Source organism: Vombatus ursinus, unplaced genomic scaffold, assembly GCF_900497805.2.
Source record: "Vombatus ursinus unplaced genomic scaffold, bare-nosed wombat genome assembly UNPS02014832.1, whole genome shotgun sequence".
NCBI lineage: Eukaryota > Metazoa > Chordata > Mammalia > Diprotodontia > Vombatidae > Vombatus > Vombatus ursinus.
This window is the reverse complement of record NW_020954610.1, coordinates 9,677,888-9,700,086: the sequence shown is the minus strand read 5'-3', so window position 1 is coordinate 9,700,086 and position 22,199 is coordinate 9,677,888. Positions and strand designations below refer to the sequence as shown.

Here is a 22,199-nt window from a genome sequence, read left to right as displayed (position 1 = left end):
GCATTTGAGGGCTATGGCAAGATCAAGGCTATGGCCATCTTTATGTGTGGCTGAGTTAGGGTGGGGAAGTAGGTCATAAAAAATGAGTTGAGGACCTGCATGTTTATATTTTGTCTGAGGGAGTATCAATATGCACGTTGAAGTCCCATCCCCGTTCTCCGCCCCCCCCCACCGGGCAGGAATTGAGAAGGAGAAGAAGACTGTGAGCTGGACTGAACTCATTAAGGAAAAAAGGGGAGTGTCCTGAAAGTTAGAGGAAAACAGCTATTAGAATTTGGATTGGGTGGCAGCTGTGGATTGAGTGAACTCCAAAGGAGAAGTTACTGAATGGTGGCAGAGAGAGTGAACCCTCTATCAGGCTTCTCAGACTTATTGCAATTCTACTGCAGCGAGTGTTGGAGATGGAGGCCAAGGAGCCTGTGGCATCAAGAGGGAGCCAGATCTCAGTGAGAGCAAAAAGGTAGATGGAACGGTAAAGGAAAAGATGCAGGCTTGTTGATTATGGAGCAGGCATTCTAGAAAGCACAGTGGAACAGGTAAGTAGCTTTCACATAGAGAAGGGGGTGGGCTGAGGAGAATAAGGGAACAAGCAGTGGGGGAGAGGAGGTGCAGGCAGGAATCAGTGACTAATGCTCTTAGGTGCATTTTCACTAGTCCTAGGGTGGATTCTTTCAGGGCCTTAAATAGTCGAGGCGAGGGGCATGGTAGTTTAACCAACTATGAATTCAACTAGTTAGGATCTGGGCCACGTTTCTCCTCACCTGCCTCGTCCTGATACCCTTGTTTAAGACACAAAAAACAGAGAATCAACTGAATTTAGTTGGGCAGCATTGATTTTAGCGAACCCATGGTAATAGGTTCCTTGTGATCACTACTTGTTTTTCTGCATGCTCATAATATGGCAGTTGAATAACACTCCAGAATTTTGCTGGGGATTTACATGAAGCTCAGTGGTTTGTAGTCTCTAGAAACCTTTCTCACCCCTTTGAAAATACTTGCCCACCTCCTATTTTTTGGGCCATCTCTTGTTTCGCACATTTTCTTAAATATTAACAAGAATAGCTCTGTGACAATCTGAAAGTTCTTTATGTACTCGGGGATTCCTTGGGACGTGGAAACCTGAACTCATTTAAATAGCTCATTACGCACTCATTATCTCATTATCCTCACTTATTGTGAACTTCAACAGCTCCTTGACCAAGTTTGTTCTTCCCCTCCAGTCTGAAAATCCTTCATGATGGAGAAGAAGGAGGCAAAACGGAACAAAGCAGTTCAGCTTTTTTCCTCATCCGAGCCCCCATGATGTGCGCTTTGTAATTCTAGGATTGGAATTATCTCATTCTGCTTTATGTTAGAATAGGCAACAGAAAGATGAGATCACAGATTTAGAGCCGAAGTGAACCTGAGTTCATCTAGTCCAACCCCTTTATTTTACAGCTAAAAAGAGGCCCAGAAAAGTTAGGTGGTATGTGTGTGTATATGTACACATGTACACATTTATACATCTGTTATTTGAATTATAAATATTTATGTTGTATATAATACATAAATTATATAAATTATAAATATAACCAGTTATTAAATAATACTGAAATCTAATCACATTAAATAAATTTTATTAAATACTAATTTTATATTTAATAAAATATTATTTAATATTAAACATTATTTGATAAAATTTGTTTTGATATTAAATTTTGATCTTTATGATTTAATTTAAATGTGATTATATAACATTTCTATATATTTGATATATTTAATGCTGGTCACCCTCTTGACTTCATATTGGCAGAAGTACCTAAGGAGAGAAACTCACACATTTGACTCTTAAATAGTAGGAAATGAACCAAAGGAGCAGGATCACACAGGACATTATTAAAGAATGGTACACTGGATTTGGAGTCTGGAAGGCGTGGTTTCATATCTCACCTAAGACCCTTACTACTGTGTCACCCAGGGTAAATCACTTAACCTGTCTGTCTGGGCTTCAGTTTCCTTATCTGTAAAATAAGATGTCTGGGATCCTATGATCACCTCCTAGAAGGTCAAGATTTACAGCATTAAACTTTAATCCTTTTGAAACAAGAAGCTATTTTTTCATTTTTCTACTGCTGCTTCTATCCAGGTATCTCCCCTCTACTTCAAGTGGTAGGCCAACAAAAGCAAGTAAACATGGCCTTTTCCACTGGATAGAAATGATTCTGGTACATTTTCCAAGGTCTTCCCTGTGCTCACACAGTTGACTGCACACCCTATTGTTTGCCTCTACAAAAACTCTGACCTGTTTTTCAGCCCCAAACCAATCGCACCAGAAAAGAAGTAAGAGAATAGGTTGTTTGGCCAAGTCTTGGTAAACATAATAGATGGCTTAACTTGTGATATTAGAAGAGTAATCCAAGACACTCTAGGGCTTAAGGTTGAATTTCCTTCCTCCTACACTTTGTTTCATCCTGAAAATTCCAACATATATGTTGTATAGCAACAAGCCCCTTGACTAATTTCATTGTTATGCTCACTTTCTTTCCTTCTCTGGGGGATGCCGTTAGATGCTCTAATGTCAACCTCAGTACCCAACAAACAGCCCCTGTAGAGAGGTCATGTTACACAATAAAGCAAGGGGCAGAAAAGAGCAGCATTCTAGAATTCCATTTCTAGAGGACCTTAGGGCATATAGATGTCCTGTGGCCATCCTTATCTCGGCATACCAGATCATTACTGGTACTGACAAATGGTTGTTTGGAGTCAGAGAACCTTGCTTCAATTGCCCTTCTGCCTGTTCTAGCTGTATGACCTTGAGCAACTCATTTCATCTGGGCCTCACTTTCATCACCTGAAAGAATTGACCTCAAAGGTCCCTTCCAATTTTAGATCTAAGGTCCTATTTTTTTTAAGACTCTAAATGATAAAGCAGCCACATCTGTCCTACAGTAAGCAGTGACCACTGTCTACCACCCCCCTGCGGAAGCAAATGGAAGGAAAGATAACGTGACGCATTAAAATGTAACCAGCAAGCTGGGTTAATACACTTATAAGCATGAATTCTTGTATACTACGATCATAGATTCTTACCTGTGTATTCTGGGAAATAGCTGATAAGATGGGAGTACATGATTTTCTCCTCTAAAAGATCTTTTTTGTTTAAGAACAAAATCACTGATGAGTTCAGAAACCAGGGGTAAGTGATGATGGTTTTAAATAAGGCTTTACTCTCTTCCATGCGATTCTGTGTAGAAAATAGAGACCTTGATATTAAGCTGAAGAAAAGAGGAACAATATTGAATTGACATGCCCACACATGTTTCCATCTCCCCAAGTAAACCACCACCATTCAGGCACCACCCCTCCCAATCCCGAGGTCTTGGGGTCACTGCCAAGTACATGTAAAGAACATTTACTATCATCTCTGTTCCAAGGAGATAAACAAAGAGGAGAAGCAAAAAATGATAAAGAAGGTCAATAGGCCATTATCTCATATCCCCACAAGGCCTGTTTTTCCCCATTTTTCTCTGCCATCCTCTTCACCATCTCTTTGCCATCTCGCTATCTTGCTGCTCCCCTTCTCAGTCTGCCCTTTCCACATAAACCCCCCATTTCTGTCTTTATACCATGAACATAAATCTAAGAAAACTGAAGAGTTTTGTGCAGTTTTGCACTTAACAAAAGTATTCTTTGTTCTTTTACATAATAATTATTGTGTTTGTCATGAGAAATCAATAGGATCCCAATCATAGTCAACCATTTCAGGTGGCAAGGTCATTTAGGTCAATGACCATGCCAAGTGCATACACTCTGCACATGTAGGCATGTATCAACCCATCAAGCATTTATTAAAGCAGCAAACAATCCCTACTCGCAAGGAGCTTACCTTCTGTTGTAGGATACAGCTACATGGGTCAGCATGTACATACTAAATACGAATTAGATAAATACAAGGTAGCTCGGGAGGGGTGGGATCAGAAAAGACTTCACAGAGAAAACGGAGACGTTCTCCAGGTAGTGGTATTAATTTATCAGTGCTAGACAATGAAAGAGATAGGCATCTCAAAAGATCATAGTCTGTGCCATGGGAAGCTGGCTGGATCCATTCTAAAAGAAAGATAAAAATGGCCCATCTTTATGGTGATCAACTGGACTTAAACAAGGCTTTGTTTTCTTCCATGTTTTTCCATGAAAAGGAAAGGAAGGAACTTGGAACTTGTAAAAAAAATTTAAAGCACATTGTTATAGCATAGATTGATGAGTGATTCAAAGGACTAAAAAGCAACATTGTACTCAAGAACTCTCCATTTGAGGCCTCTGAAAAATGAGTTAGGAAATATTTTTGCACTTCCTAACATCAAAACTTAAACAGTTGTCTTAAGAACAGAGGTCTTTAAAGAAGTTTAATGCTTAGTTTCCACAGAAAAACCGAGCAATTTCACAAAGCAATAAGGGGACTTCTGAGAAATAAGGCTTTAAGCAGGTTTGTCATGTTTAGGGTTTAGCTGAAGTAGAATGAAGAAAAGCTCTTACTCTTTTAAACAAATAAAACCAAATTGGGATACTGATTGGTTTAAAAGATTTTATGGAAAGAAACTGATTTAATCAATAGCAAAACCTTGGCATTGTGTGTGAAGGCTCTACCACTCTGAATAAAGCTCGCAGAAGTTCATGGGGGTATGGGATTAGAGAGGGGCAAGACTGTGCCCTATAGAACAGCAGCCGTTTTCCCTCCACGTGGTGATGTGACATGGTATTATATGTGTGGCATGACAAAACATAGACGTGACAATTGTGGTAGGTGTACCCCATAGGTATGCCGTGTTGCTAATGTGGCATGTGTGACATAGGTATGCTGGCATATCATCATACAACATGGTATAGAAGATAACATGTATAATAGCATATGACAGCATAATGTATAACAGTATATAGTATAACACAACACAATGTAACACCCTGATAGGGGATAGTCAAAAAGCTTTGTCACCCCATCACAGTCTTAAGGCCTCTTACTGTGAGTACTGAGCATTTAATACCCATCAATCTCCTTTTGCCTTGGTTAAGCCTTGAGGATGGCATCATGGTTTTATTATCTTTTGGGTAAAGTTTGGTGCCTACTAGAGTGACGGGAATGTTGGGACAGTGTTGTCATACTTCAGGACACCATTTTGCAGGGACATTTTCAAATGATACAGGACTCACAAGGAAAAAACAAATCAGGAATACAATTGAGGCCATATGGCAAAATGGATGGCTTGTGTCAGACTTGGAGTCAGGAAGACCTGGATTCAAATCATACCATTGACACTAGCTATGTGACAAAGCAAATCACAACCTTTTTGAATCTTAATTTCCTTATCTATAGAATAGAGAAATAATATCTGGTACACCTCTCTCAAAGGAGAAAATCTACAAAATTTTGTAAACTTTAAAGCCCAATATCAATGTCATTCTCTGAGAGGTATTTTGGTTAATGCTCTGAGGGCTGAGGGAAAGAGGAAGAACATGAAGATGACCTATGAATTTTTGGGGGGGGGCTAAGCAATGGGGTTAAGTGACTGGCCCAGGGTCACACAGCTAGTAAGTGTCGAGTGCCTGAGGTTGGATTTGAACTCAGGTCCTCCTGATTCCTCTGGTGCTCTATCCACTGCATCACCCAGCTGCCCTGATCTATGAATTTGACAGAAAAATCTACACTGGGAAAAAGGGACTGCAATGAACCCTGGGAATGCTTTCACATGAATGAGCACAAAATGCCAAAGCTTCTTCAAGCCTTGCTCCAGGAGAACTGAGAGGTTTGGGTGTGGTGGTGTCAGATAGCAACTAGAAGTCTGGATGATCCTCCCTAGAAAAGCTTGAGCTAAGTAGCTAAGAAGACCCACTGGAGTCTTTTCTTTGAGGGCCTATCTCAAAGTGTATCTAACCTCCCTGGGGCAGAGCTAAAACAGTCTCCATATTTATAGTGATCATGTTTTCCAAACCAAAAATCAAGACACATGTTTTGATGAAGGATATTTGTTTTGTAAAACTTTGTTTAAAATATATTTCATTTCACTTCTGGGGGTAGAGTCAAAATGGCAGAATAGAAAAAGCACTCAGCTGAGTTCTTCCAACATTCCCCTCCAAACAATTTCAAAATAATCTCAAATCTAATTCTGGAGTGGCAGAGCCAACAAAAGGTCAGAATGAGATATTGTTCTAGCCCATGACAACACAGAATGTTGAAAAAAAGATACCTGTGAAAGGGGAGGAGGCTGGCCCGGGGCCACATGGATGAAAAGTGATGGGACTAAGTGGTAGTGGTAGCAGGAGCAGATTCAGGAGCTCTGAAGTCAGAGAGTAAGGGGATCTTGCAAATGGTCAAAAAGATTACAAAGGATAGCACTAGAAATAGGACCAGACCAGTTTAGCAACTGCATTGTGTATACCCACTTCTGGGTCATAGTTCAAGGGCAGAGAAGAGAACTTTCAGTCAAGAGGGAGTAGGAGCCCTGAAGACCCAAGGGATTAGAGACCCTGAAGAATAGTATGATTTCTAGTCCCAAGTGGGGCAAAGGGGTATGTGTGAAGAGCAGTACCAGTTACAATCCCAAGGAATTAGGGGCCCTTCCTTGGTAAGGACAAGAGTGCAAACCAAGAGAGTAGTGAACATACCTCTCCCCAGATCACATCACCTTGGAAGCACCAAAAACTTCCAAACCCCTAGAACTAGCTCTGAAAAGAGCAGTGCAAAAAAGCCTAAAGCTTGAGGCTGTGCCAGTTGCCCCCTGCCTCCCAGGAAATGGACCCCAATATTAACATAAATTTCTAAGTCAAGAAATTGGGTGGGGAAATGAGCAACAACAACAAAAAGGAACCTGACCATAAAAAGCTACTGCGGTAACAAGGAAAATCAAAACACAAACTCAGAAAAAAGACAATGAAGTCAAGACAGCCACAAGCAAAGCCTCAAAGAAAAATGTGAACTGGAAAAAAATCCAACAAGAAATCCTAGAAGAGCTAAAAAAGTAGCTTGAAAAACAAGAGTGGTAGAGGAAAAATTAGGTATAGAAATGAAATTAAAGAAGAAAATTATGAAAAGAATTAACATTTTAGTAAATGAGGCATAAAAAATATTGAAGAAAACAATACCTTAAAGAACAGAATTGGCCATATAGAAAGACGCACAAAAACTCACTTATGAAAATAACTCCTTAAAAATTAGAATTGGGCAAGTGGAAGGTGACTCCATGAGACATCAAGAAACAATAAAACAAAATCAAAAGAATTTTTTTTTGTGTAAACTTATCTCACTGGGGGGAAAAACTGACCTGGAAAATAGATCCAAAAGAGATAAGTATCGTGAGGGAAGGAGAGAATTTGGAACTCAAAATTTTAAAAAGTGTTAAAAAAAATTTTACATGTAATTGGGACATAAGAAATAAAATAATTTTTTTAAATATATTTAATTGAAATCATTTTTAAAATATATTTAATTGAAATCAAAAGTGTTCTGCAAAATCTGAGACATGTGTCCACTATATCTTAGTTCCCATCACCAAAAAAATTGTCCCAGATTTAAAATACAGTTCTATTCCCTCTCCTAAGAAAAGCAGCATGACTTAGGAGTACCTTCACATCTGCATCTTGTAGAGCCTTTTTGAGGGGCCATTGTTTGAATAAATTTAAGCCCACCCTAAATTATTAAACCCAAGACCCATCTATCACCAGGATATATCTGTTTTTCACTTTCTTTTAGGAGTAATTCTTTTTCAAAGCCATTCACATTTTCTATCTAGCTTACCTCATTGTCACACTCAGCCAAGACTTGATCATATTCACTCAGAGCTACTAAGAAAATGATGGAGGTGACACTTTCAAAACAGTGGATCCATTTCCGTCTCTCAGACCTCTGGCCTCCAACATCCACCATCCTGCCCAATAGAAACACAGAACACAATGCTGAGAGTACACAGCTCTTCATTCTTTACAGAAAAGTTTTTGTTCATTGGAGTAAAGAAATGTTTGAACACCTCCTTCAGCAAATTTCCTTAATCTTAATTCTAGACGGGGTCTTCATTGATACAAGAAGTTTTGCCCTTGCAAATGACCATAGCCCCACTATGAACTCCACAGTGATGGAGCTATAAGTATTGAATTTCCATTTAGGAACTATTTATGGCCCTTCAGATACTCAGTCTCCCAACATACAGTCTCAGAGTTGGAAGGGACTTCTAAAGCCATCTACTCTACCAATACATGACCAAGAATATTTTGTAGAATATCCCCCCAAAGTGGTCATCCAGAGTCTGCTTTAAGACTTCCTGTGAGGGGAAACTACCATCTAAGTGAAGAACTCTATCTGCCCCAGTACCAATCCTTCCCTTCACTTCTCAGTCACCAGCTCCAAACTACGCAGTCTCCTTTCTTGCTAAGATGTCCACTTCCTCCCCACAGGAACCTTGGATTCTACTCCTGGAACTTAGGCTCCAATGGGTAACCAACCTTATCTTGCTCAGAACTAGGTGTATCTTCCGCTATGCCTTGCCTCAAGAAGACAAGCTCCTTGAGGGAAGGGACTATCTTGTTTGCTATAGTAATTGTATCCCCAGCATTTAGCACAGAGCCTAGTACATAATAAGTGCTTTACACTTACAATAAGCCTCTTTACAACTTTCATCTACAGCTCCTAGTCCTATTCTGGGGCACCAAGAAGAATAAGTTTAATCCAAAAACACACGAGGTCATAGTTCCACTGACTACCATACCAACCTTTTTCTGGAGTACTCTGTTCAGTTTGAGGTACCACATTTAGGAAGGGAGCTGATAAGTTGGAAAGCACCCAGAAAAGGAAAAACACAATGATGAACTGCCTCAGCATAATATATGTGTGGTTTGTCCTTCGTTCTCAAAGAGGACCATGACATCAGGAAGATGATGAATTGGATTTAAATGAGGAAGGTCTGTGCAAAGTCACCAGCCTCACTTTCTCCTCCAGAGCCATTTGGTTCCAGTGGCCAGAAATAGATCAAGATGACTGAAAATGGCCCAGGATGCAATGGGAGGCCTTGACCTTTTAAAGCTAAGGTCTTTGTGAGTTCTCACTTTGACTGAGAGTATGCACGTTCAGTGAATAGGCCTATTTAAGAAGTGAGGCAAGGATGGTCCCTTCAGTCAAAAAACAAAAAAACTGGGAGGGGAGGACCCTCAGGGTTGCTGGCTAAAAGAGGAACAATTACTGTATCTATCTCTCTCTATATATACATGTGTGCGTGTGTGTGTGTGTGTGTATAGACACACACACACACACACACACATATATGTAATAGTTTACCTGTCTGGAATAATTTACCTGTCAGATCTATGAATAAGGGAAGAATTTATGACCAAAGAAGATATAGAGGGTATTACTAAATATAAATGAATAATTTTAATTACATTAAATTATATGAAGTCCATTCAAGGAACTTAATATGTTTCACCTGAAGGAGAAAAGAGGGACATAGTTGCAGTCAAATATTTAGAACTGTCTCATGCAGAAGAGGACTTAAACTTATTTTCATTCCTTTGAGGGCAGAACCTATTACTCAATAGGTAGAAGTTGAGGAAAGGAAAGTTTCCTTTTGATTCTTAACAATCAGAGTTGTCCAAAATGAAATGGACTGCCTTGGAAGACAATCGGATCCCCCTCTCTAGAGATGTTGAAGCAGAGACTGAATGAACACATCAGTGATGCCAGAAAGATGATCCCCTTCAGGCACAGGCTGACTTTGGATCAGATTCAGAGCCAGAAGAGGCATCAGAGAACATTTAGTTCAACTTCATTTTACATATGAGGAAATGGTTGGCCTGGGGAAGTGCAATAATTTACCCAACATCACAGGTAGTAATTATAAAGAGTTAAGATTTGAAAGAGTAAGGTCCTTAATCTCCAGAGCCAGTTTTCTTCCCAATGGACCATGGTGCCTCTTAAGGCTCCTAATGACCTTTCCACCCCTGAGATTCTGTGATTCTGTAATCCTTATTCCACACGACAGTCCTTCAAATACATATAGCCAGCATGCTATATTTATACACTAACCCTATTCATACTCAGGTCAAGTTGTTAATTTCCTTCCTTTCCTCACTGTTATACATTGTTGTTCCTGGGGAAGAAGTGTTACAGTTGGTGGTAAGCTAAGCCCTAAAAATTGTTTTCCAGAAGCATAAAATGCTCCAACATTTGGAATTGATTTCACTCACATTTACCAATGCAGTGGCTTCAACTCCACCTATTCTTCCTTTCTGTTCATTCATTCAGTAAATACTAAGTGCTTACTACATGCCCAGCGTTGTGACAGACACTAGTAAGTCCCTGGCTCAATTACCTTGCAACTTAACCGGGGAGACAGGCAAACATATGAAAAAAGAGGGTGTTATGAAAGAGACCCAGGAGTCATAATGTGTTCCCTGAAGACACTGGACCAATGTGATTTTATAACCAAAGAAAGCCAACAAAATACTGGGCGTTGTCAAGAATAATAATGGAGACGAAACAGGAAACACCATCCTCCGCGAGTACAAAACCATCGTATATCCAGACCTGGAATACTGAATAAAGTTCTGATGACTAGTTCATGGGCCTGGAGGTGGACAGGCCTCAGAGGTCATCTAGTCCAACACTCTCATTTTATAGTTGAGAGAACTGAGGCCAAGGGAAATTTTGATTTTTGAAGGCGAGTGATTTACCCAAGGTCATGCAGGTAGTGTCAGAAGCTGGATTTGAACAAGAATTCTCTGACTCTAGAGATGACACACAATGCTTCAAGTTTTGTTCTTGAAATAGCTTGACTGTGAAAAGGAAGGAAACCAGCCAAGTTTAAAGGGGGGGGAGAATAATGATGTATGTCAGAAAGGAATTTTGTCTTTTCTCTAAATGAGAAAAAGCATCAGTTGTCAAAATAGTCAATTAAGTAGTCAAAGAAATAACAGCATCTAGTACATGAGCAGCCTATAGTATTTACAGGAAAAGGGGATGTAGCTCTGTAACAACAATGAAAAAGTGAATTCTATTTCTCAGGGACTTTTGTTTCTTCCCAAGTCCTACCTCATTTTGGAATTATCCTATGGCAAATCTCCCAGTCCCTGCTTCCTTGGTTGATAAGGGGCACTAAGAGGCAATATGATATAGTGGGTAGGACATTGGACTTGGACTCAGGAAGCCTTAGCTTCAAATCCTACCTCAAACAAATAGAAAATGAGAGGGTTAGACTTTACAGCCTCTAAACCCCTTTCCTGCTTTAAATCTATGATCCTATGATGCTGTAAATACTATCCGAAGGCCATGAAACACCTTAGGGAGCATTAATGAGTTTCACGTTCTTGGGCACCATTTTAAAAAACCACCAGTGACATTTACAGATTCTTAACAGGCAACTCAGATAAGGTCACTGTCTTACCGAAAGACGATATTTTCTAAATCAAAGGGATATTCAATAATTCCAGTTGTAGGCACTCGGACACGGAGAACATCTTGTTGTGTTGGCACAAATGATGGCATAGCAATTCGATCAATATCACTCAAGTAACTGTAAGGTGAAACAAAGGTGAGCTGAAATATATTTTCAAGGAATGTCCTATTGTCAAGCAAGCTGTCTTCCTACTAAACAAATACTCTCTTCTATAAATCATAGCACTAAACCTCATGCATGATCTTTAAACCCCACCCTCCAAATGACTTTCAGGAAGAAGATGGGATACGTCCCACCTTCAAGGGAACTTACAAATTATTCAGTTTATTGTCTCTGGATCCTAGGTAGATAACTATGTAATTTTAACAACCATTAATTAAGTGACTATTACGATACTTGTCAGAATTGAGGCCTCATTCCTCAGTGGGTTGGGGTTAAGGTAGGATGGTAAGCAGGGACATTTTTGCTTTTGAAAAATATATTTAAAATATATACACATATGTATATAGAATATGTACATATTTATGTGTGTATATACATATGTGTGTATATATATGTATATATATAATATGTGTATGTGTAATATATGTGACTGTGTTTGTCTTATTTGACACTCTGAGTCTTTCACCTCTCTATCAGGAAGTGGGAAGCATGTTTCATCATTAGTCTTCTGGAATCATGGTTGGTCATCATACTGATCGGAGTTCCCAATTCCTTCAAAGTTTTGTTTGTCTTACTATGTTGTTGTTACTGTATAAAGTGTTTTGGTTGTGTTCACTTCACTCTGTATCAGTTCATATAAGTTTCTAGGTTTCTCTGAAATCAAACCATTATTTCTTAAATAGCATAATAATATTCCATCATAGTCACAGTCATTTCCCAATTTATGGGTACCACCTGAGATTCCCATTCTTTGCTACCTCAAAAAGAGCCATACATATTTTAGTAATCCTTTGTTTGCTTAGGACTAATGCCTCCATTAATCTACCCTCCATATAAATCCCTCTTTTCCCTCCCTATTTAGTGAAATGTATTTCTATATGTAACTCTGTGTGTGTGTGTGTGTGTGTGTGTGTGTTCTCCCTGCTTTGAACAGTCCAGATGAGAGTAAGGTTCAAGTGTCATCTGCTCCCTCCAGCCCCCTCCTTCCTGATTTGTATAGACGTCTACTTGTACGTGATGATAATGTGAGATGATTTCCCCTAATTTTTCCCCCTCACCCTGTCCTCTTTCCATTCATCTCAAGATCATGAAGACCTAAAACCACTCCCGGCCTTCTGTCTCACTAGACTCCTTCTATGACTCCTGGTGATGACAGAATTCAGAAAGAACAATATAATATCATCTCCTCATATTTGAATATGAGGATATGAATATCCTTGTTTAGTCCCTAATGATTATTCATTCATGTTTACCTTTTCATATTTCTCTTATCTCCCATGTTTGAATTTCAAAGTTTCTACACAGCTCTGGCCTTTTCTTCAGATGTGTTTGGAAGTCCTCTATTTAATCCTCTGCAGAATTATACTCAGTTTTGCTGGGTAAGTGATTCTTGGCTGTAAGCCTATATCCTTTGCCTTCTGGAATACTGTATTCCAAGCTCTCCTCTTCTTCACACTGATAGGTGCTAAATAATGTGTGATCTTAACTATGACTACTTGGTACTTGAATTCTTTCTGGCTGCTTGCAGTATCTTTTCTTTGACCCTGAAGCTCAGGATTTTAGATATAATATTCTTGGGAGTTTTCATTTGGGGTGACCAATAGATTCTATTTTCACTTTTGTTCTAAGAAACATAGGCAGTTTTCCTGTTTTATGGGATCTTATATTTTCTGAATCTCTCAGTCAAATGTGTAACAGCAAAAATATGGCTTTTCATTGAAAACAAGTTATGAAAACCTACCTGTTACCTTCTAATTTTTTTCACTAAGAATACCATCAACACTTTGTACATTATTCTCATAAATACTTTTAAAATTGAAAAAGCAGGCATATAGCTGAGAAGTTATTGATGTAATTCCAATCTTCTTTTGAATATTAACATTATCTATGATGTTTTCCATTCTTTTTTGTATCTTCCTCATCCTGAGATAAATTATAAAATGACCTTTCAAGATTATGTCACCTTCCTTGTTTTACTCCATTTGCTTTTCCTGAATTTATCTCCTTAACTGCCATTTCAACTTATGTGTATAACATATTGGGGACAAAAGTGTTAGTGTCCAAATGCAGGACATTACAGTTAATAATGAAAATATTAAAGAAATTATATGCATTCCACTTTCCATTTATTTGTTGGCTCTGGTCCAGTTTCATTTTTGAACCTGTTTTATATGCTATGGCTTGGCTTAGTCTAATACAAAGTTTTCATTAGTCTTGTTTGCTTCCAGTGACTTTCATTTTATGAGTTAATGTTGATCATCTTCTGCCATCCACTGGGGAGGAAAGATAGTCAAGGTAATAAGGAAATATTTCGAGAATGGTGGTTACATTAAAGTATCTGGAAAGACTGGAGAGGCAGTCAAGTGAAATTGGAGCAAGATTGAGAATACAAGGAGTAGTCAAGGAATCAAAGGTCATAATTAGCTAAATAACAGGTAATGCCAGTAGGTGGAAGGAGAGAAAATTATTTTCAGAGGCTAGTACTTCAGTGTTTTGAATCTTGGTGGTAAAAGTGAGGCTTAATGTATATGGCTATGCTGCTGTCAAATTGAAATGGGGGAAGAGATGAGAAAGATGAAGTTAGGGGCATTATTAAGGTCATCGACAAAATATTAATCTCACTTCAACTCTCTTTGTGTGTGAGATTCATTTCTTCCTTTGTAATATGGGGTTGGACTAGATGCACTTTTAGGTCCCTTCTATCTTAAACATTCTATGGGTGTAGAGTTTCTTTCTTCTTCCTTGGCACTTCTCACTTGTTCATCAAGTAGCATACTTTGGCTGGTTAGTGTGATGGCTCAAAAGGAAATGAAATATTGTGCGTAGGTTGGTTTGGTATTTTTTTCTGCTCTTTTTGGTTGCCCCGGACACTCAGGCACACCTGGTTTCACATATGCTTTCTCCTCCTTTCTTTCCCCTCTCCTACCCTCCATCATCCATAACTTTCATAACATGAATAAATTTCCACACAAACAATAACAGATAGGCTTTACCCTCTTTTGGCTTGTGTATACACAAAACAAAGCCTCTAGGGGCAAAAAAAAAAAAAAGGACAAAGTGCCCACATGTAGACACACGAGGAAAATCCAAAGTGATTTTCCAACTAAACACATTACAAATTTTAAAAGAACAGTGAAACAAATATTCAAAACCCATCATCTGAATTACTGACTTTGGTGTCTCAACTCCAGACTTCAAAATATAATTAATTTTCTATGTGGTAAAATTGGAGAATATATTTCCTCCATCTGGAAAGTCCCCTTTAACAAGATGAATGGAGAAATTATGCTTTAACTCCTGGATCTAATAAAGATTAGTGTGTGAACTATGAGTCACTGCTATAAATCTGGTCTTTCCTCCTTTCTTCTCTATACAACATACCCAGAATGGGACAAAATGGGATGTGATGATGAGAAATGTTCTAATCTTGCTGTATGGTTAATGAGAATCCTCTTGCTACCCTCCACATTTCTTCCCCCTTTTACTTCTATTGGTGGAATGGTACCTGTGCCAAAGTTTTCCCATTGGATTTGTTGATTGTTTAAAAAACAGCCTGCCACATTTTTAGCAGTTGAGAAAATGTTCATTAACTCTCAACTTGCCAGCATCCTAGTAATAACTTATTCATTGGGATCCAGAATGTGAGAATGGTTAGAAGTGGTATCATGGTTGCTTTTTAATTTTTTAAATATTGCTTATTTTTAACATTCCATTGAAAAATTTTCAGTTCCAAATTCTTACCCTCCTTTCAGGCTTTCTCCATCAGATGATAAGGCAAGCAAGATGATATATATTAGAGATGTAAAACCATGCAAAACATGTTTCCATTGCTATGTTGCAAATTTTTTAAAACCCACAAGAATAAGAAAGTGAAAAAATGCTTCAATCTGAATTCAGAGTTCATCAGTTCTCTAGAAATGGACAGCACTTTTCATCATAAGTTCTTTGGAATTGTCATAGGTCACTGGATTGATCAGCGTAGCTAAATCTTTCACAGCTGACCATCATTACAATATGCTCACTTCAATTTGCATCACTTCACATAAATCTTCCCAGGTTTTGTTTTTTTTTTTAAAACCATCCTGCTCATCAGTTCTTTTTAGCACAATAGTATTCCATCACAGTCATACACTATGACCCATTCAGCCATTTTCCAACTTATGGGCATCTCTTGAATTTCCAATTCTTTGCCACCACAAAAAGTTGATATGTGTGTGTATATATTTGTACTATGGGTTCTTTTCCTTTTTCTTTGATCTTTTTTTTGGGGGGGGATATAGATTTAGTATCAGTATTTCTGTGTCAAAGAGTATTCACAGTTTTATAGTCCTTTGAGTATAGTTCCAAATTGCTCTACGAAATGGTTGGACCAGTTCACAATTCCAAAAATGAATCATTGTCTCCATTTTCCATATCCCCTCCAACATTTGTTATTTTCCTTTTCTATTGTGTCAGCCAATCTGATAGGTGTAAAGTGGTACCCCAGAGTTCTTTTAATTTGCATTTCTCTAATTATTGGTGATTTGGAGCATGCTTTCATATGACTATAGATAGTTTTTATTTCTTCATCTGAAAACTACCTGTTCATATTCTCTGACCATTAATCAATTGGGGAATGGTTCTTATTTTATAAATTTGATTCATTTCCCTATATATGTGAGAAATGAGATCTTTATCAGAGAAACATGCTATAAAAATTCCACATATCACCCCTCCCACCCAGTTTCCTGCTTTCTTCTAATTATGGCTGCATTGATTTTGTTGGTGCAAAACCTTTTTTATTTCATGTAACCAGAATTATCCATATTACCCCCCATGATTCTCTGTGTCTCTTGTTTGGTCATAAACTCTTCTTTATCCACAGATCTGACAGGTACTTTTTTCCATCCTCCTCCAATTTGCTTATATCACCCTTTATATTTAAATCATATATCAATTTTGACTTTATCTTGGCATACAGTGTGAGATGCTGGTCTATGCATAGTTTCTGCCAGATTACTTTCCAGTTTTCCAATAAGTTTTTGTCAAATACTGAATTCTTGCTGCAAAATCTTGGATCTTTGGGTTTATCAAAATCTAGAGTACTATGGTTATTTACTACTGTACATGATATACTTAATCTAGTCCAGTTTTTTTATCCATTTACCCAGTCTATTTTTTATCCATTACCTGATTTTTTTTTGATGATTACTGTTTTATAGTATAGTTTGAAATCTGGTACTACTAAGGCCACCTTCATTTACTTTTTCCCCCATTGATTCCTTTGATATTCTTGATTTTTTGTTCTTTCAGATGAACTTAATTATTATTTTTACTAGATCTATAAAATAATTCTTTCATAGTTTGATTGGTATGGCACTGAATAAGTAAATGAATTTAGGTAGGATTGTCATTATTATTATTATATTAACTTGGCCTATTTATGAGCAATTAATATTTCTCTAATCATTAAGACTTGTCTTTTTTTGTATGAAAAGGGTTTTGTAATTGTGATCATATAATTCCTGTGTGTATCTTGGCAAGTAGACTCCCAGGTATTTTATATTATCTGTGTTTATTTTAAATAGAATTTTCCTATCTCTTTATGCTGGGTTTATGGGTAGTATATGGAAAAGTGGATAATTTATGTGGTTTTATCTTATACCCTGCAACTTTACAAAAATTATTGTTTCAACTAATTTTTAGTTAATTATCAAAATATACCAACATAACATCTGCAGAGAGTGACAGTTTTGTTTTCTCATTGCCTATTCTAATTCCTTCAATCTCTTTTTCATATCTTATTGCTAGTGTTAAAATTTCTAGTACAATACTGAACAATAAAGATGATAATAGATGTCCTTGCTTCACCTCAGATCCTATTCAGAAGGTTTCAAGTTTATCCCCATCATAAGTAATGCTTGCTTTTGGTTTTAGGTAAACACTACTTATGATTTTAAGAAAAGGGCCATTTTTTCTTATACTTTATGTTTTTAATAGGAATAGGTGCTCTATTTTGTCAGAAGCTTTTTCTGCACCTATTGATATAATTGTATGATTTTTGTTGTTTTTTTGTCATTGATATGATCAGTTAGGCTAATAGTTTTCCTAATACTGAACTAGCCCTGCGGTCCTGATATAAATCCCACCTGGTTATAATGTAGGATCTCTGTGATATATTGCTGTAGTCCCCTCCCTAATATTTTATTTAATTTTTTTGTATCAATATTCATTAGGGAAATTGGTCTGTAGTACTCTTTCTCTGTTTTTTTCTCCCTAGTTTAAGTAACACAACCATATTTGTGTCAAGGAAGGAATTTGGTAGGACTCCTTCTTTACCTATGTTTTCAGATAGTTTATATAGTATTTGAATTAATTGTTCTTTAAATGTTTGGTAGAATTTACTTGTAAATCCATCTGATGCTGGGAATTTTTCTTAGGGAGCTCATTTTATGGCTTATTCAATTTCTTTTCTAACAGAGGGTTATTTAAGCATTCTATTTCCTCTTCTGTTTATTTGGGCAATTTCTGTTTTTTGTAAATACTCATCCTTTTAAGTTAGTTTTATTAGCATACAATTGGGCAAAATAGTTCCTAATAATTACTTTAATTTCATTTCCATTGGTGTTGTATTCATCCTTTTCATTTTTGATAATGGTAATTTAATTTTCTTTTTTTTAAACCAAAATAAACAATGGTTTACCTGTTTTATTGGTTATTCACAAAACCAGCTCCAGTTTTATTTATTGGTTCAATTTTTTTACTTTCAATTCTATTAATCTTTTCTTTGATTTTCAGGACTTTTATCTTGGTGTCTAATTGGGGATTTTTAATTAGTCCTTTTTCTAGTTGGGGTTTTGTTTTTTTTGGTTAAATGCCCAATTCATGGATTTTCTCTTTTTCCCTTTTATTAATATAACGGTTTAGAGATATAAATTTTCCCGTAAGTACTGCTTTGGCTACATCCAAAAATTTTGGTATGTTGTCTCATTGTTGTCATTACCTTTAATTAAATCATTGATTGTTTCTGTGAATTGTTTTTTCACCCATTCATTCTTTAGGATTATTTATTTTTCAATTAATTTGGTATGATACTGAATAAGTAAATTAATTTAGGTGGAACTGTCATTATCATCATTATTATTATTATTATATTAGCTTGGCCTACTCATGAGCAATTAATATTTCTCTAATTGTTAAGATCTATCTTCATTTGTATGAAAAGTGTTTTATAATTGTGTTTATATGTTCCTGTGTGTACCTTGGCAGGTAGACTCCCAGGTATCTTATATTATCTGTAGTTATTTTAAAAAGAGTTTTTCTTTTTATCTTTTTCTGCAGGGTTTTATGGGTAACATATAAAAATGTGGATAATTTATGTGGCTTCATCTTATATCCTGCCAATTTAGGCTTGATGTGAAGAAAATATTTCCTAACAATTAGAACTGTCCAAGAGTAGAGGAGACTGTCCAGGGTAGATTTCCCCTTCCAAGAAATCTTTAAGTGAAGCCTGGATGGCCACTGTTTAGGGATGTTTTAGAGGAGATGCTGAAGTGGTACTAAAATTGCTTCCACATTTGAACATCTATTATTCTGTAATTTCAGTTGGTTAGGGATGCCAGATTAAGTAACTTCCCTGTTCTGAGGGTGGATTAGATTGGTAATTCTAAAAGTGTGTCCAGGGATTCCTAGGGGTCCCTGAAACTATTTCAGGCAAACTGCAAGATCAAAACTATTTTCATGATAACATTAATGTTCTAATTTATAATACAGTAAATAACAACAGACATAACTCACATAAACAAAAGCTCGTGGGGGAGGCGTCCTTAATTTTTCCCATTTTTCAAATGGGTCCGGAGACCAAAAAGTTTAAGAATTGCTAGATTAAATGATTCTTAAGCTTTGGTGATCCTGATAATGATTTTTCCCTGATAAAGCTGCTTGTGAAGGCTACAACTGATCTTTACTTCCCTCTTAATGGACTTCTCTGGTCTGATTCTGCAGTGACTTTCACAGAAGTTCTGATTTGCTTCTTTGGAAATGCCTCTCTATCAAAAGACAAAATCTCTAAGACCTACAGCTAGAAAAGAAGTGAACAGTGAACTGGGCAGTACTCAAACTGCAGTTTTAATGGGCTGGACATCTTTAAAAACATTTCCTCTAGTTCCCTTAGGCTACCAAACATGAACCCTCCATCCTCTCTGACAAGGTTTCATGCCTCCAGCCCTCTGTTCTAGTCCAGAAGTCAAGTCTATCAGCTTGCTTTTTCATTTCCCATTCCTGCCTTAATATGGTCTTCTTCCTTATTTGTTTTTTGCACTGGTTTCTTTTTGATTATGCTACCATGATTGGATGGAGGCTCAATAACAAAACAAAAATCAGCCTGTGAAGACCACCCAAGGAGAGCTCATTAAAGAGGAAAAGAACAGTACTCCAATTTACTTCCTCTTCCATTGTCTTGTCTAGGCAAAAAGTGAAGGTCCTTAGAACCAGATTCAGTTCATTAATGAAATGGACAGGATTTTTTGGCCGGGGTGGGGGGCTACTACATGCTGGAAGGATGGCTAGCTGTCTTTGGGTTAATCATGCCTGGATAAATATCTCTCCTGTAAACCTATGACTATTACATATTTCATCCTCATGAACAAAAATTCTGAATAAAATATTCCCTTCTCTAGGTCAAACCTGGAACTTTCCAGAGAGTTGGCTAACCACTTCCCATCAAGGCTATCGAGGCAACGGAGGATTTTAATAATGAGTTATTGAATGCAATAAAGTCACTTTATAATACTAGTTTTGGAGCCTTACAGATTAACCACAGAGTATCAGATCATTACATAACAGTTCTGACTGGGGAGCTCGACTAGGATATCAGTGTTATAATATGTTTTTTAGCTATTTGAAAAGGCATTCTGCTTTCTTTTAGTTAGAATAAGAGAGAAGGATTAAAATGATTGCAACAGGGATATTGTTTAAAACTTCCTGGCCATAAAACTTAAGACATTAGATACTCATCATGTTAAGGAGTTTCCTTTGGAGAAAGCATTATTAATGTGGGATCTAAAAAAACTTTTAATTATTTTGATGACTGTAATTCAGTTTAATTGGTTTCCTTTGTAATTCTATGTATTTTGTTTTATGAATATAAAAACATTATTCGTTAAAAGCATCCATAGGTTTCACCAGCCTGCCAAAGGGGTCTATGACACACAAAAAAGGTGAAGCATTCCCATCTTAGAAAATTAAGAGATCAATCTAACTTTCTGGTGTGGTTTAAGTCTCTAGTCCTATCCAATGGCAGGAGATGCTCTAAGTGACTTGCTAGATTCCCTTCCAGCCTTAGGAATACACGATTTGGACCTGCAACCTGAGTGATTCAGAGCGTACTGCCAGATGCCTAATAGCCTTTCAAGAAGTATATTCTATTTAAACTTTCTCTACATTTTTGAAAATAGAGTCAATCTATTCCCAAAAAGGAGGAAAGTGGCCTCTTTGAGGAGGAAGTAGGTGCTTTGAGGAAGAAGGAGCTGGATTCTAAGAAATACTAATGTCATTCTATAGCTGAGAGATCATCCAGGAAGGACCAAAATAAGAAGTAAGGAGTGGTGGTGAGTACTTCCTCTGCTGGGGAGTATTCAGGTGGCCATTTGTTGACTCAAAAATCAATGGCAGACAGATCTGCTGTGTTCCTGTGGCTGCACGTAGTATAAATCAGAGGCAGAAACAAGTGATATTGTCATTGGATGATACGATATGCCACCTGGGCAGGGGAAAAAAAAAGTAAATGAGGACTAGGAGAAACTGGTTCAAAACTTAGCATGGTGATAGGATATTTTAGTGATGGAGGACTTTAATTCTCTAGACTTCTTCCAGAGCTCTCTCACTTTGACATAAGCAGAGCAGCTAATATTTTCTTGGCATGCCATAATAATAATTACATTCTTCAAAACCTGGAATAAACAACAAAGGGAACTGCTATTCTGAACCTGATACCTACTAAAAAGGAGGAACTGGTTTCTGGGGTGGGAATGAAGGCAGCTTTGAAGGAATCAACTGGTCCATCTTAGAACTTGTCATAGAGAAGAGGGAAAATCTGGTATGTACCCTAGATCTTATGAGACCAGATTTCAAAGAGTTCAGAAAAAAAAAGGTATGTAGGACTGCCTGGACCAAAATTCTGCAGGAGTGGTCAGCTTATGACAGGTGGGAAGATTCCAGAACCAAAATTATGAAGATATAAAGAAGAATAACTCTGATGGGGAAGAAAGGGATCTATAGTCTAAGAAGTTTGATGTGTATGGGTAAAGGAAACTAATTTTTGGTGGGGCTTTGTAAATACAAATACACTACACTATTGGTGGAGCTGTGAATTACTCCATCCATTCTGGAAAGCTATTTAGAGCTATGCCTCCAAAGTTACAAAACTGTGCATAGCCATTGACTTAGAGGTACTTCCATAAGCCTATGCCCTAAAGAGATTAAAAAAAAAAGGATGAAAAGTACCCATATGTGCAAAAATATTAATAGCAGCTCTTTTTGTAGTTGCAAAAATATTGGAAACTAAGAGAATATCTATTAATAAATAGCTAAAAAATATGGTATATTAACAAATAAAGTATAATAATATAATGTAATATTAGGCAGCTA

General features: G+C 37.2%; 1 protein-coding gene across 2 annotated transcripts in view; it reads right to left on the bottom strand.

Moving 5' to 3' along the window:
* The window catches only part of LOC114026059 (guanine nucleotide-binding protein subunit alpha-14), a 271,430-nt gene that overhangs the window by 1,296 nt on the left and 247,935 nt on the right, over window positions 1–22,199 (bottom strand). For both annotated transcript variants that reach the window (XM_027839673.1, XM_027839674.1), the window contains exons 4-6: window positions 11,400–11,528; window positions 7,766–7,895; window positions 3,070–3,223 (exon numbers count right to left, since the gene is read on the bottom strand). In XM_027839673.1, the coding sequence (XP_027695474.1) occupies window positions 3,070–3,223; window positions 7,766–7,895; window positions 11,400–11,528 (413 nt within the window). The remainder of the gene's footprint in view (window positions 1–3,069; window positions 3,224–7,765; window positions 7,896–11,399; window positions 11,529–22,199) is intronic.